This window comes from Cygnus atratus, chromosome 2, assembly GCF_013377495.2.
Source record: "Cygnus atratus isolate AKBS03 ecotype Queensland, Australia chromosome 2, CAtr_DNAZoo_HiC_assembly, whole genome shotgun sequence".
Taxonomy (NCBI): Eukaryota; Metazoa; Chordata; class Aves; order Anseriformes; family Anatidae; genus Cygnus; species Cygnus atratus.
The window spans coordinates 111,138,936-111,152,478 of NC_066363.1; the positions used below are offsets into that span (position 1 = coordinate 111,138,936).

Sequence of the window (13,543 nt, forward strand, 5' to 3'; positions counted from 1 at the left end):
AGGAGCATTTGTTGAGGTCCCCTGAGGAAGTTAGGCTCATGGGCACACAGATAAGTGCTCCGCAGAGGTTGCAAGAGGTGACAAGAACCTGGTGACCTCAGCCGAATGCCCCAGCTTAGCAAAGACCTACAATTTATCCCAGTCCCTCTAACTTTGACGTAAGGAGGTTCGATAAACTCAACCATTCACATGAGTCTTCCCAATTGTACACAGTGTATCAGGTGCCAAAACGTATTCGGACACCTGTGAGGACAAGGGGGGGGCTAACAGTTTTCTCTAGAACAGTTTCAGAGGTGTTCTAGAGCAGAGGTTATGCCTCCACAGCAAAATAACGCTCACATTTATCCCACCACAAGGGGGATTTTGTGAAAGGAGCGCACACTTTACACATCAGAATTGCCCCAGGTTAGACAAACCTCTCGAACCTGCACCCGGCATTTTGGTGGCGGTTCTCTTTTACCATGCTTATCTCCTGGTAGAGGCTGGATTTGGAAAATACGCTCCAGGACTCAGTTGCCATAGCAAGCTTTTGAGCTCTGGGGAAAAATACACACTGTGGCTGCTTCCTGTCAGAAATGCAAGAGGTAAAAAATGAGTGTATGCCTCACTCAGCTGTAATGTGGAAGGTGTGAGTTTCATGACCTACAACACAGAAGTAGTCCTCGGGTCAGAGGTCAGCACCCAGGGAACGTGCTGACTGTCAGGCTATGAAGCTATGGCACTTCCCTATGTGGCCCAGGAGTCCTCCCCGAAAGAGTCCTAAATTCTTTTTAAAGTGGAACTGTCTCAAAAGGCACCCTGAGCTTCTCCATGGGACCTGAGTGCATCGCTTCCCTAGCACCAGCCGCCCCACTGCCTCCTGCTGCAGCACTGGGGCTGCCAGTCGGAAGCAATTCCTCACGCTTCCTCTCCAAAAGAGAAGTTGGAAGGACTCGTGGTGATCACCAGGGTACAGAGCACCTCCCTTACAGACGGGAGATGCCAGCTGGGCTCTCCTCTGGGGAGGTGAGTCCGGCACTCAGGCCCACCCGCTTCCCAGCCAAACCATCCGTCCCCGATGCACCACAGGGACGAGCACACCGGTGCCATCTGTTAGGGAAGACAGCATCAGCTTAAGCCTCAAGAGAGCAGTCTGAAGTGGGAATGCCCATCTCAAAATAGCACTTGGATCTAGAAGGAGGTGGGGGTTGGGAAACACTCCCTTTCCCCCAGCATTTCCCATCCATGCTGCCTGTACAGCATCCTTATTGCATCAGGAGCCTGCAGAGCCCACTCGAGGGACATCGGGGCCTTAAAGGCAGGGTTTTGGGGCACCCAGGGTGAGTAAAGGCCAAACTTTCACAAATCAGACCGAGTCACAGAGCTCAATTCTAAAGTCATTGAACGCTCAAAAGGTCAGTTTTGAGAGGAGGGCAAACCTGGGTCCATAGCTGCTTCAAAATTAATAGCATTAGGTTTTCCTCTGTGACCAAACGCCCAGCTTTGTTGATCAAATCTGCAAACTTTTGATCAAATCATAGGGGGCACTGCTTTCTTTGTGACAGTCTGAGAGGGATGTAAACTATCAGCAAACTGTAACGGGGATATAATAATACACATCATTGTAATGCTTCATGAAGGAGGTGCACGTTGCTGTCTCACAAGGATCGTGTGTGCTGGTGTTTGTGTTATCCAGCCCTTACATAAGGACAAAAACACTTGTAGCAAGGCTGAGCTGAGCGAGTGAAGTGATGAAGAAACGAAGGCGCTTCGCGCTGTGATGGGACTGGCCTCAGGCCAGTGGGGCTGGGGGCGAGAGGGCACCCTGAGTAACCCCACTGCCCCCGGAGCAGGGCAGAGCGAAGGCTTGGGGTGAAGGGGGTGAGGGAAGGGGGGCTTGGGGGTCTCGTGAGGTGTTTTAATGGTGCTTTAATGATTTGGGGTTCTTGTGAGGTGTTTTAATGGTGCTTTAATGGTTTGGGGGTCTCGTGAGGTGTTTTAATGGCGCTTTAATGGTTTGGGGGGTCTCGTGAGGTGTTTTCCGAGCCGCCAGCTCGCTGCAGCAGCCCGGCCGGGGTGCTGCCGGTGGGGACACAGCGGTGGCAGCCCGGCGGGCCATGTGGGCACAGACTCCACCTTCCCCTGCTCCCGCCCGCCCCCACGCATCCAGGAAGGGAAGAAGAGGGAGGAGGAGGAGGAGGAGGAGGGAAGGGGGAAAGAAAAAAAAAAAAAAGCAGAGAGAGGTTGAAAGGAGGGAGCTCGCCGAGACCCACCCTTCTCCCTCCTCCTCCTCCTCCTCCTCCTCCTCCTCCTCCTGCTGCGGGCTGCTGGCCGGGCTTTTGTTTTGCTCCGCTCCCCGCTCCGCACGTGATAGCCGCGGCACCCCCATGCGGCCCTCCGGGGCGGCCCCGCCGGCGGCCCGACGGCAGCCTCGCCCCGCCGCCCGCCCGCTGCCCTAGCGGGGAGCCCGGCAGCGAGAGCGGAGCGCCCGGCCGCAGGGCAGGGACGCGGCAGGGAGCGGGCAGCCGGCCGGCACAGCCACGCACAATGGCGGCGGCCGCCGCCAGCCCCGGCAGCCCCGCCGCCGCCGGGCCCCTGCCGCCGCCGCCGCCGGAGCCCTGCCCCAGGAAGGGGCCGGGGCCGCCGCTGCCGACGGGAGCGGGGCCGGCGGCGCCGCCGCGCAGCGACCCCCGTCGCAGGCAGGCCGCGCTCTCCTTCCTCACCAGCATCTCCCTCGACGGGAGGCCCCCGCCGCCGCCGCCTCCTCCGGCCGACGGCCCCGCCGCCAGGCCCCGCCAGGCCCCGCCGCCGCCCCCGCCGCCGCCGCCGCGGCTGGGCAGCCCCCCGGCGGCGCCCGCCGAGCCCCCCCGGCCCCGCGGCGGGGCGGAGGAGGAGGAGGGCGGCGGCGAGGAGGACGAGGAGGAGGAGGAGGACGCCTTCGCCGCCGTGCAGGTGCCGGCCGCCGCCTTCCTGGGCGCCGCGGCGGCGGCGGGGAGCCGCGGCCGCCTGAACTCCTTCACGGCCGGCGTGCTGCCCGTGCCCTTCGGCCGCGCCAGCCCCCAGGGCGGCGGTGGAGGAGGCTGCGAGCTGGGGCAGCCCGGCCCCGCCGCCGCCTTCGAGCTGCAGCGATCCCGGTAAGCGGCGGCGGGGCACGGGGAGGGACGGGACGGGGCGGGGGGGCGGCCCCGGGCAGCGGCAGGTGGGAAGCCGCTTCCCTCCTTCCTTCCCCCTTCCTTCCCCGCGGGAAGGCGTTTCCACCTTCATCCACGAGCTCTTGGTGTCCCTACCCGCTGTTCCCCGCCTCAGGGCATCCTTTTCCCCGTTACCGAGCTCGCTCGCCCCCAAGTGTGTAACCTCACCTGCTTGAACAACCACCGCTTTTGGGCTAGGGACGCGCAAATGCACGTGGAGCAGCTGCGCCACGCGTACTGAACGCTCCTCCCGCACCGCATCGTGCCCGGGTGTCGCAGGCTGAGGGAGAAGCAGGCTGGAAGCCGGAGGAAACGACTGCGTGCTCCCAGCCAACCGCTCCCACGTTCCCTGCTTGCCACGCTCGCTCCGTGTCGCTCCCTCGGACAAGCAGGTAGACTTGGAGTCACGTGCTGTTACTGCCAGGGTTCAGAAGGGTAACCTGAGCAGAGATTGCTGCAGAAAGAGCTCAATCACAACCAACTGGCTTGGAGAGATCAGAGGGACTCCAGGAGAGTACCCGTGGCCTTGGGAGCTGGTTGTGACCCACAGGTTTGGGGGCTGCTGTCCTACTCTGGAACGTGTCAGGTGACAGCTGCACTCAGCAGTTTGCTCCTGGCGTCCAACAGCCTGCATTCTCCACAGCCTTCCACTTAGTGAGCTGATTATCCGTGCAGGATTCCCGTGCCATCTTTCCGTATTCCCAAAGATCCTCCTCGTTTTTCCGTGCTTGCACTCCTTGGTCCCGTGCTCGGCTCTGGGAGAGATGCTCAGATCCCCCGTGCATCACTTCTTCCCCCAGCCCATCCTCATCCCATCGTTGTTTTCCCTTGCCCCTCTTTGCTGCTCTCTGAATTCCTCCTTCCACAACCTGCCCGTAACGGCCCTCCCTGAGTGCTCTGCCACTTGTGGTGTGCGATGTAAGGTAGGAGCTGGGTTTTGTTTTCTTGAGAGTTAGGTTCAGCTGCGGCAAAGACCTTGTGCAACTCCCCAGCGCTCGCTGGTAGCGGGTGCCCGTGAAGGAGAGCTTCCCGCGAAGCCCGCAGCTCTGCTGACGGCCATAATGCGGCACATGTGCGGTCCAGGGCAGGCTTTGGCTTGGGTTCAATAGATGCGTTTGTGTTTTGGAAAACATACTATTCTTAAATATAGAAATGGGATGGACTTGAGGTGGCGGCGTGCGCGCAGAGGTTGTACCCGGCCTTCGCTCCGCACCTCGGCGGAAAGGCACCGCTCGGGCTCCGATAGCGAAGGCTCGCTCTTCGCCGCACGAAAGATAAATCATAGGCATGCACGCTGCTGGCGCCAGCCCAAGAACAGGGAGTTCAAGCAGACCTGCTGCCGCTCTCCTAACGGAGACTGAAGGAGCCAAATGGCCGGCACATGGCCTGCCCTTACGGGCGTGATGCGGGTGGGAGGCACGGACCAGGCACCGGGGACAGACTTCGGCTCACCTGAAGGAGGATGCGGAGCAGAGAGAGAAATCAGGGCTTTTGTTAGCTCCTGTGTACCTCTGCTGTCTCTCCTGCCTCCCTTTCGTTCTCCTTGCAGCAGGACTTGAAAATGAGTTTGAGGTGTCGTTTGAAAAGGCTAGTCCTGTGCTTGGACACGTAAGTTATGTGGTAACATGAAACCATTTTCTACTACCATATCAGGCAAGACAGGCTGCGTTATGTTGTTGTTTTTATTTAGTTTTCAGAAACCATCGTGAACGTCTAATCAGAGTTTCCTGTTTTTTTTGTTTTGTTTTGTTTGTGTTAGCAGTTTGTATAATTGTGCACTGGTTTATATTTAACAGGGTTATCATTAATGTGGTTTGGGTTTGTGCTCCCTGTGTATTCACGGGGAATAAATGATTCAAAAAAGGACGTGGAGCTTCTAGCTGTTCGGAGGCTAGGGTGTAATTACGCATAAATGGGAAAAAAACGCTTGTGCAGTAGTTGGCTTGTTGATGCCGAAGGCTGTTGTCTGGTGCTGAAGAAGTTTGTCTCAGTTATGTGGTGAATGGGCGGCTGAGGACACTACTGGAAACTAGGGCCAGATTGTGCCACGGCTTTCCTTTGTGTCAAATTATAATTCGTTTTAATAGCTTCGTCTGAATTAGCCAGGACTTCTGTGGAACGAGATTTCAGCAACACCAATTTAAAATCATTACAGTGTCTGGAGGTTAGGTAATGATCCCATCCACGTACTTGTTTTTATGTAAGCCTACAATTCTTCTTGCTGTAGTTTTCTTTGCAAGAAACACCGTTGTTTCCATACGTGAAGGTTCCTTTCCTATACGCGACTTTTTCCAGTGGCTCAGGTTGTAAGAAACGAGTGTGTAGGGAGACAAATCAGTGATTGGATTTGTAGTTTAAACACCACTTACAGTTGCAGTTGACTGTGTCGCTGTGTCACAGCAGATGGGAAGGGGAATTCCTCCTGCAGCAGCTGGTTTGGGCAAGGCAATAGAAAGGAATATCTGCTGAGCAATTGCTGGGTGGGGGGATCTAGTCAAAAGGATGTTTAAGCTACCGTGGCTCAAATGGATTTATCTTCAGAATTTATTGACCTACAGAACAAATCTCATTTCCTGACTAATTCTGAAATTAATGTGTGATTATTAAAGCTCGTAAAGATTCAATTTGTTTCTACCCATTAGAAAGTCTCTGCGCCTTTCACCTTCCATCTCATTCAGTTTTGACAATACAGAGGGGAGGCAATTTCCTCGTTCAGGTCTCCATTCACTGCCACGGCGTTTTGTTGTGTAAGTGCTCAGGCTGTTATTGAAAATATGAAAGCATTTGCCTGTTTTAAATAGCTAGGTTTTGGCCTAATTGTTCATCGTCCAGAGAGACGCAGTGGAGGGGGATGCCGGATTTGTAGACTTGCCCAGCCTTTGTGGGGCTCACAAGGTGCAAGTTGGCGCTGCAGGAAGCCCCCAGGATCACCGCACATCCGCAGAAGATGCCTCTGATCTTAACACCTCAGGGACAAAAGAAGAGCCTCTCAGAAACGAGTGTGTTACGGGCAGAGTCCTGAAAGAGGAGCAGAACAAAAAGCGGAGGGCACTGTCCACCCTTCAGGGTCGTGCCAGCGTCGGGAGCTTGCTTGTGAGCTGCTGGAAAAAACATCGGACCTTTTGTGTGTGATTGAGACTCGGTTATTCACTGAGCCTAAAGCCCTTCAGGCAGCCGGAGTTTTAGAATTAGGTATACAAGAACAGCGTGAAAACAGCAATTTAATGGTCTGAGAAGTGAATGGAAAGTGCACATGCTGAAAGTGCACATGCTGATCTTTTCATAGGTGTGCGACCTTGTGTACCACTAATCATTGCTGCCTCTAAAAACGGGATGCTTTGGTGACTCCTGTCATCATTTCAGAAACCCGAATGGCCATCCCGTGCCACCCTAAAGAAAAATGTTGAAGAACAGGATTAAGGCTCTATAATAAGGGCTGTTTTGGTGGTGGCACCGGTGTCCTGCTGCTTTTGTCCTTGCCGAAGTGTTTGACACAGTTCCCGGGGGGCAGCCCCCCAGGAGAGGACTTGCTGTCCCCGTGTGTGCAGCTTGCAGGCTTCTGAGGGCCCCGTGAAGGACACGGAGCACGTCCACGTCCTGTGCACGTCCTGTGGCCCATGCTGAGAGGCTGGGTCCTCATGGTCACTTCAGGCACGGCAGGAGCAGTTGCGGACCGCTGGTGGGCTTGGAAGAGTCAGGTCTCTTCCTTCTCTTCCCTCCACACAAAGCCTGCGTGTACTGGAGGCTTGGTTAAATGGCATCCAAGAAGGGTTTGGGGAATTTGCTGGACATCTTGCAGGTCAGAGGAAGCCGTACCGACCAAGTCATACTGGAAACATAAAGCCCCGTCTGCATTTTGAGCTGTACACACGCTGAACATGGCCAGCCCTGCATCCACACAGGCTGGCATCCGCCTCCAGTGATCTCTGCATGCCTCTCCCTGTGGTCAGGGCACAGGTTTGAGCTTCTCTCTGTGGCTTACTTGGAACATCTGTAAACATTGCTATATTTCAGACATCAGTTGAAGTTGACCAGTGTTTCAGAAGTCACTGTAGTACAGTAATAAGAGGACGCACGGACAGATGGACAGCATAGTTATATCAGCCTTGTTTCCTTAAGACGTAGAGCTTTAAACAAAATCCCCCTGACGTTTGCTCTGGCATATTTCAGGCTTTATTATAACACTTAGCAAGCATCTTTCACCAATAAGAAAGATAATATTCATCAGACAAGAAAAAAAAACACCCTTTGCTGTCAATTCTGAAGAGGAGCTGGGACAGAACGTAGGGTACACGACTACTAGGGAATTAATTAGACATCTTTATAGACAGACACATGCTAAGACAGAGCTGCCTGTGCAGAAGTCTCAGAACTTGACAAGTTTTGAAGTGAGACAGCGTTAAAGCCGGATCAATCACCTGCAAAGCTCCTGTGCACGCAGGCAGGCTGGCTCTTCTTGTTGAGAGCGAGCTACACGGTGCCCTGTCACAGCAGGCATCCCTATGTGGTGAAAATCAGGAGCATCCATGTGACTCAGCAGCCCTCCAGACCATCACAAACACATAGTTTGATGGTAGATAGATGGGATAATGACAGATCATAGCTTGTTGACAGCTTTCGGATAGGAAGTATGCTTTAATCAGTAGTTATTATGACTTCGAGAATTATTCTGGTGAAGGACATAGCTTAGTTCGGAGCAGTTGAAAACGGCTAAAATACAAATATGAGGTTCCAAATATTCTGTCTGAAAGGAAAAAAAACCGAAATCTCCAGTAATACTGATTCTATGGCTTCTGAGCTTCAAAGCAGTAAATAGCAGGTAGGCTGGCTGGAGGCTCTGTGGAGAGTTTGATGTGAGGTAAAGACAAGAAGCACGAATGGTGATTCAGAACCAGACCTTGATTTATTTCTTTTTCCTTACTTCAGCTGTTTGTGGTCTCTCAGACAAGTTCTCTACTACATAAACATAAAGGCTCATCTGCCTAATTTAACCTGAAAATGCAGGAGTTTGGTTTTACTTTTTGGAACTTTTGTACATTGAAACTTCGGTAGACAACCTTAGCCCATGACAAGTATGGGAAATCAGATTCTGTTTAAGCAGTGCAAATACACCTGCAAAATTCATCACCTCTGGCCACACGATCATACTTCCAAGGCCATAGCCAGTCCTTTTGCTCAAACGCTCTGTTCTGCACACAGAATTGCCATTGAGGAGTGCGGGGCTGCCTCGAGATACCAGGCTGAGCGACGCAGCAGGTGCTGTGAGACGCAAAGCTGGCTGCTTTAATAACCCAGCTGAAAAACCTCGTGCCAGTTTGCTGCAAGAAGTGCGATTGCTAGAAATTACATTATTTGGCACATGGAGAGCCTGTATCTGCTGGCCTACAGTTTGCAAATAACACACTGAGAAATTTAAGGAATGGTGTGTTTGATTTCATGAGAGGGGCTTAGCAGAAGTTTTATTTGCTGCAAGAGGAAGGGTAAAGAACTCAGCAAATCGGTTAGGAGAGGAAAAATTCACTGCTGTTTGGAGAAAACATGATGTGCCAGTGGGAGACTTTCAGGAATCTCTCTGGCACATGTCTTCAGGTTTGCTTTTCAGGCTGCAATATGCAGATGTAGGAGAGTATATATTTAAGGGACTGTGAGGTTCCTTTACAGTGGCTACTGTGTTATATGCATAGCAACTGCCTTCCTGTCATGAATGTTAAATATATTTTCTGTTCTAATGATGTGTTTCAGAGTCAACATTGCTCTTAGCACAGCTACATTTCAAAGTTTTTGCCTAAGGAAGGTTTTCTGTTGTGGAAAATTTAGAAGTGAATGGAAAGTTAAGCAAAGGCTAGTTTCCTTTCTGTACAGAGTGGTTTTTTTGTTGTCGTTGTTGTTTTGTTTTTTATAAAAGCCTGGGGGAAAAAAAGATTTGCTCCCCACAATTGAAATGTGTTTTTCTCTGCTTGTCTTGGGTGGCAAAAGAAGGTATGTGCTTTCTGACCCAGGATCCTTCAAAGCCCAAAGTATGCATTTACATATGTATGAAATTACTTAGGCAGGGTATAAAGTTACTCTTGTAAATGAATCTTTGCAAAAACAGGGATTTTTCTGTATAATATTGATGGGATAAGAAAAAAAAACCTGAAATCTAGGTAACTTTATTTTTAATAATTTTTCAGACAACAATGGATTGCATTTTGGTGCTCCATCAAGTAGTCGTATTACCAAGGCAAATATGATTACGGTTTCAAATCTATGTGTTGTCAAGACAAATCAGCCATAGGCGCATCAGTTCATAGGTAAAGGCATTCAAAAGAAGCATAAATTTTCCTCCAAAAGGAAAAAAAAATCCTCTTATTTTGTGTAACAGGAAAAATCTGTAAGGTGACACTGCGCTGACTTCTCTCTACACCACATCATTCAACCGGAACGAGACTTGTGGAACAAACGGGGAAACTTTTCTGCTTGCTTTTCTTTTTCTCTGGGCTTTGGTTAGGATGATGAGAGCTAAGAAGTTTGTAGTGCCTCTTGGTTTGTAGCCTGTTAGTGGGTACTGGTATTTTCAGCCATCCGCTTGCTCTCTGGTGTGCGTGGCCTGGCCCGTGACCCTACAGGACACATCTGCACGTACTTTTTCGTGTAGCAAAAGAAGTGATACTGCAGTACGGTGGCAGTCCTAGCACCGCATTGACAAATAGCAAACCATAGGTGCTGTTGCAGTCCTCAAAGTTGAGGTTGTGCCTTCTGCAGCCTGGGGAGGCTGGTCCTCCCTCTGTCCTCTTCCGTCTGTGTTGCATCCTCTCCCTTTCTCTTTCAGGATGGAGAAAGAGCCACCGTAGGTACAGGGTCAGCAAATCCCAGTAAAGAAAGTGGAGAGCGAGTTTCAGCACTCCAAGGACCTAGAGTATGGTCACAGTGCTCAGAAAGGACTGTTGTCACCTGAAGGGATGTCTGGTTTCATCTGAAACACGTAGGGATGGAAAAAGGGGAACCAAGAGATGACTGTCTGGTAAATCCCTTTGCCTCTGGGCCTGCTTGGACCACATCCATGCATACGTATGGAGAGAGCAGATCTCCTTCAGGTCAGGTACACAAATACGGTCCATACCTTGCTTCCTCTTGTTCCTTGTTCACCCTCGTGTACTTGGAACCTATACTTTCCAAGCCCCTGTACTCAGCCTGTCTGAAGGATATGACATATATTAGCTATGGTTTGAAACATGTCTTGAAAACATCTTTTTTTTTTTTTCCCCTCAACATCTTTATTCCTTGTGTTTTGTCAGTCATAGCCCTCTACAGACAAAAAGTTTTGCTTTCCTGTTGCTTCTGCACGTGAGTTAGTACTTGCAGATCCGTCAGGAAAAGGGGCTCACTTCCTCCTTTTCCAGCCTAGTTTTCAATCGGCTGCACCCAGGCAAATGTGGGGCGACAGAAGATGTGCCCACGTGTCTGTAGGGGCCCGTTGAACTTGCATAGCAGGGAGGGAGTGAACTCCTCTTTAGGTGACAGAGAGCTACATGAGAAAGGTGGCTCCATTTCGATGCCTGGGACTTGGGCAGAACTGAGCAGCCTTGGTAGTTACAAGCAAACTTCATAGATCTCAACATTGCTCCAAGAGAATGATGTCATTTCCATAATTAAGCATCGTAAAACACTAGCCTGCTTTTCGGAGAATATGAAGAGAGGAAGAACAGCTTTCTGATGCTGCGGTGCACAGTGCGGTTTAATTGCTTGGGTAGGTGAGTCGAGCAGGTACTGCAGCACGTTATGTAAAAAGGTGTGGAAAGATGGCAGTCTGCTATTAATAGGCTTGGAAGAACATTCTTTAAAATACAAAGGTGTAATTATGCTTTCTAAAACAGAGCTCACATAGCCTCCTGTTTTCAACCCTTTATATGTCTTAGGAATGTTTTTGATTTCTTACTTAAACCAAATCTGGGTTTGATTTTTAAATGGTGGTGTTTACTGTTTTGTAGAATGACATCTTTTAATGTAACCTAATACAGAAAAAGACACAGGTAAGAGTTGGTTACTTAAAAACATAGACTTATTTACAGAAGAACACAAAGTGTCATTGTTAAGTACCTGCGTAGTGACTTTTTTTCTGCAATATATCTGCAAAATCCATATTTTTCTGTGTGTAACTTGCCTCAGGATAAAATGTTTTTTCTATTTTAGAAGCAGCTCCAGGTACTGCAGAACTCAGCCTTGCAAGTAACAAAAGTGCACAGTTATTTTAGGGAACGTACTCCATTGTAAAAGGTTTTGTGCTTCTGTTTGTTTTAAAGCGATTGTTATAAATACTGGTTTCTTGTTTACTCAATATAATCCTTATTGATTTAAGGCTATACAAGTCAAAGATAAGTGCTAGGGTGTAACAGGGAGTGTAGTTTGAGCAAATGCATTTAAAAGTAAAAAATACAATTTTTTATTAATTTATCACCACCCTTAAATAGGTACTTTTAGGGCTAATGCAGCAGTAGTTTTCATTGCTAGCCTCATGCTTTGTGTTAAGGTTGAATGCATGATGTGAATGGCAACACATATTTGCTCCCAGCGAGTCTGTGAGCTCACAGCTTTCATCTCCTGGAAGGATGTAGCCTTGTGACAGGAGCAATGGATTTTTATAGTGTGGTACTGTGCTCAGGGCTGTACAAAATCTCGTTGCTGCTGTTCCATATCACTTACAAACTAACCCCCAGCCCACATGGTTTTGTGCAGTAGGGCACCTCACAAAGATGGGGCTTGTAATTGGAATTTATTAACTCTGGGAAGGGAGGTGAGGGATGGAAGAGAAGGGGCTGGAAGAGCCCTCATGAAACGTTGTGTGTTTGCAAAGGTTGAGGCATCTGGAAATGAGTGGTCTCTGAATTGCTCAGCTACAGGTGAGAACAGGATCAGGCCCGTCCTTTCTTTTTTAGGTGTAGAGGTAAGGTTTCCAACCTGTCAAGCAATTGTCTATCTTGAATATTTTACTGGGTAAATGAGCACGTTATCCATGGTTGATGGTGGTGCGGTCTTCTGTATAACCAGCAGTTGGCTTGCATTTGTTGCAGTGCTGCTTTGCACAAACTGGGAACGTTTCAGCATGGTCTTGTTTTGGTTGTTTTTTTGTGTCATCTGCATGTGCGAGAAGAAGCACGGCTTTTGAGAGGCTCTTGACCCTCACATCCACTTTCCCAAGATAGGGGGTTATGGTAATGAAAACTGGCTTCACTTCTGCAGTGTTTTTTCTGGATTAGATGTCTGTCTTGTATTATTCAGGCTAAAGAGAGCAGAGCAATTCAAGCTGAGATTTTTTTGAAGGAGTCTCTGAACCATGAATTTGAGGAACTCTCTGGGCTCCTCTGAAAAAATCTCACTTTAAAAAGACAGCATGTGCTTTTCCTTTCTATTTTTTCACAAATTTTGCTTCCCGCTTTGTCCAGCCCAGCTCCAATCTGTATATTTGTCCTCCCTGTCAATTTTTGGGGGAGTGGTTGGTGTTGCAGACGATAGTTGCAATTCTGTTTTTATTGAAGCTAACAGCACAGTTCTGGGTAAATCAGTGGGTCAGAGAACTTGCTTTGTGCTGATGTATCAGCTGAAATGGACAAAATTCTCCTCATAAATCTTGAAATATGGCTTTTGAAGCCATAAAACTACCAGTCTTTTACATCTTAGACCATGGAGGTCTGTGGGCCCTAACGGAAAATTGGGGTGTAGATCGTGCTTTTCTAACAAAGTATGACCATGATTCTGTGATTATTCTTCAAATCTTCATTGCTTTTCAAGTTTCCTTCAAGTTTAGAATGAAAACAAAGTTGGAGTAAGGATATCTCAAAGGTTTGGTCATGTCTTCAGTCAATGTGCGTGTGTCCTGCTGTGAGGTGACAGTCAGTCCCGCCAGACCGTGCTCCATCTTGTGTGAGGTGTTCAGACACCCAATGCCTTGAAACAAAGCTAAGCAAGAACCGCCAGAGCTACAAATTACTTGAAAGCGGGGCTTTTGTGAGAGGAGTGGGTTTCCTCAACCCAAAAGGCCATGTCCGTGCTGGTGAGCAGCACGGCCCAGCGGGAGCAGAGCGGCAGGGCAAGGATCTTGGTGCTGAGGACAAGATGTCCTCTTCAGGCCAGCTCCAGCGTGGACCTGGGGACGGGGAGCACCAGTGAGGGGTTCCTGCCAGCTCTCATCTGTCAGGATTATTTTTTAAAATAATAACTAAATCAAAAATTGTAGGGAAAATTTGTGCTAATTGAAAAAGAGCACTTGGGCATTTGTTTTCTTTTCGCTGGTCAGTTGTGGGCTTTTTGAGCCTTCATTTTGTAATGCAGTAAATTCTGTGAAAACTACTTGTTTGTGTTACAATTCCTCACACTAACAGGCATCTTTCCTGTCT

The 13,543-nt window shown here is 49.6% G+C and overlaps 1 protein-coding gene across 1 annotated transcript in view; it reads left to right on the forward strand.

Moving 5' to 3' along the window:
• The first annotated feature begins 2,526 nt into the window (after positions 1-2,526).
• Positions 2,527-13,543, forward strand: part of CABLES1 (Cdk5 and Abl enzyme substrate 1) — a 68,409-nt gene continuing 57,392 nt past the window's right edge. Inside the window, exon 1 of the mRNA XM_035564082.2 lies at positions 2,527-3,113. Within this exon, the coding sequence (XP_035419975.1) occupies positions 2,527-3,113 (587 nt within the window). The remainder of the gene's footprint in view (positions 3,114-13,543) is intronic.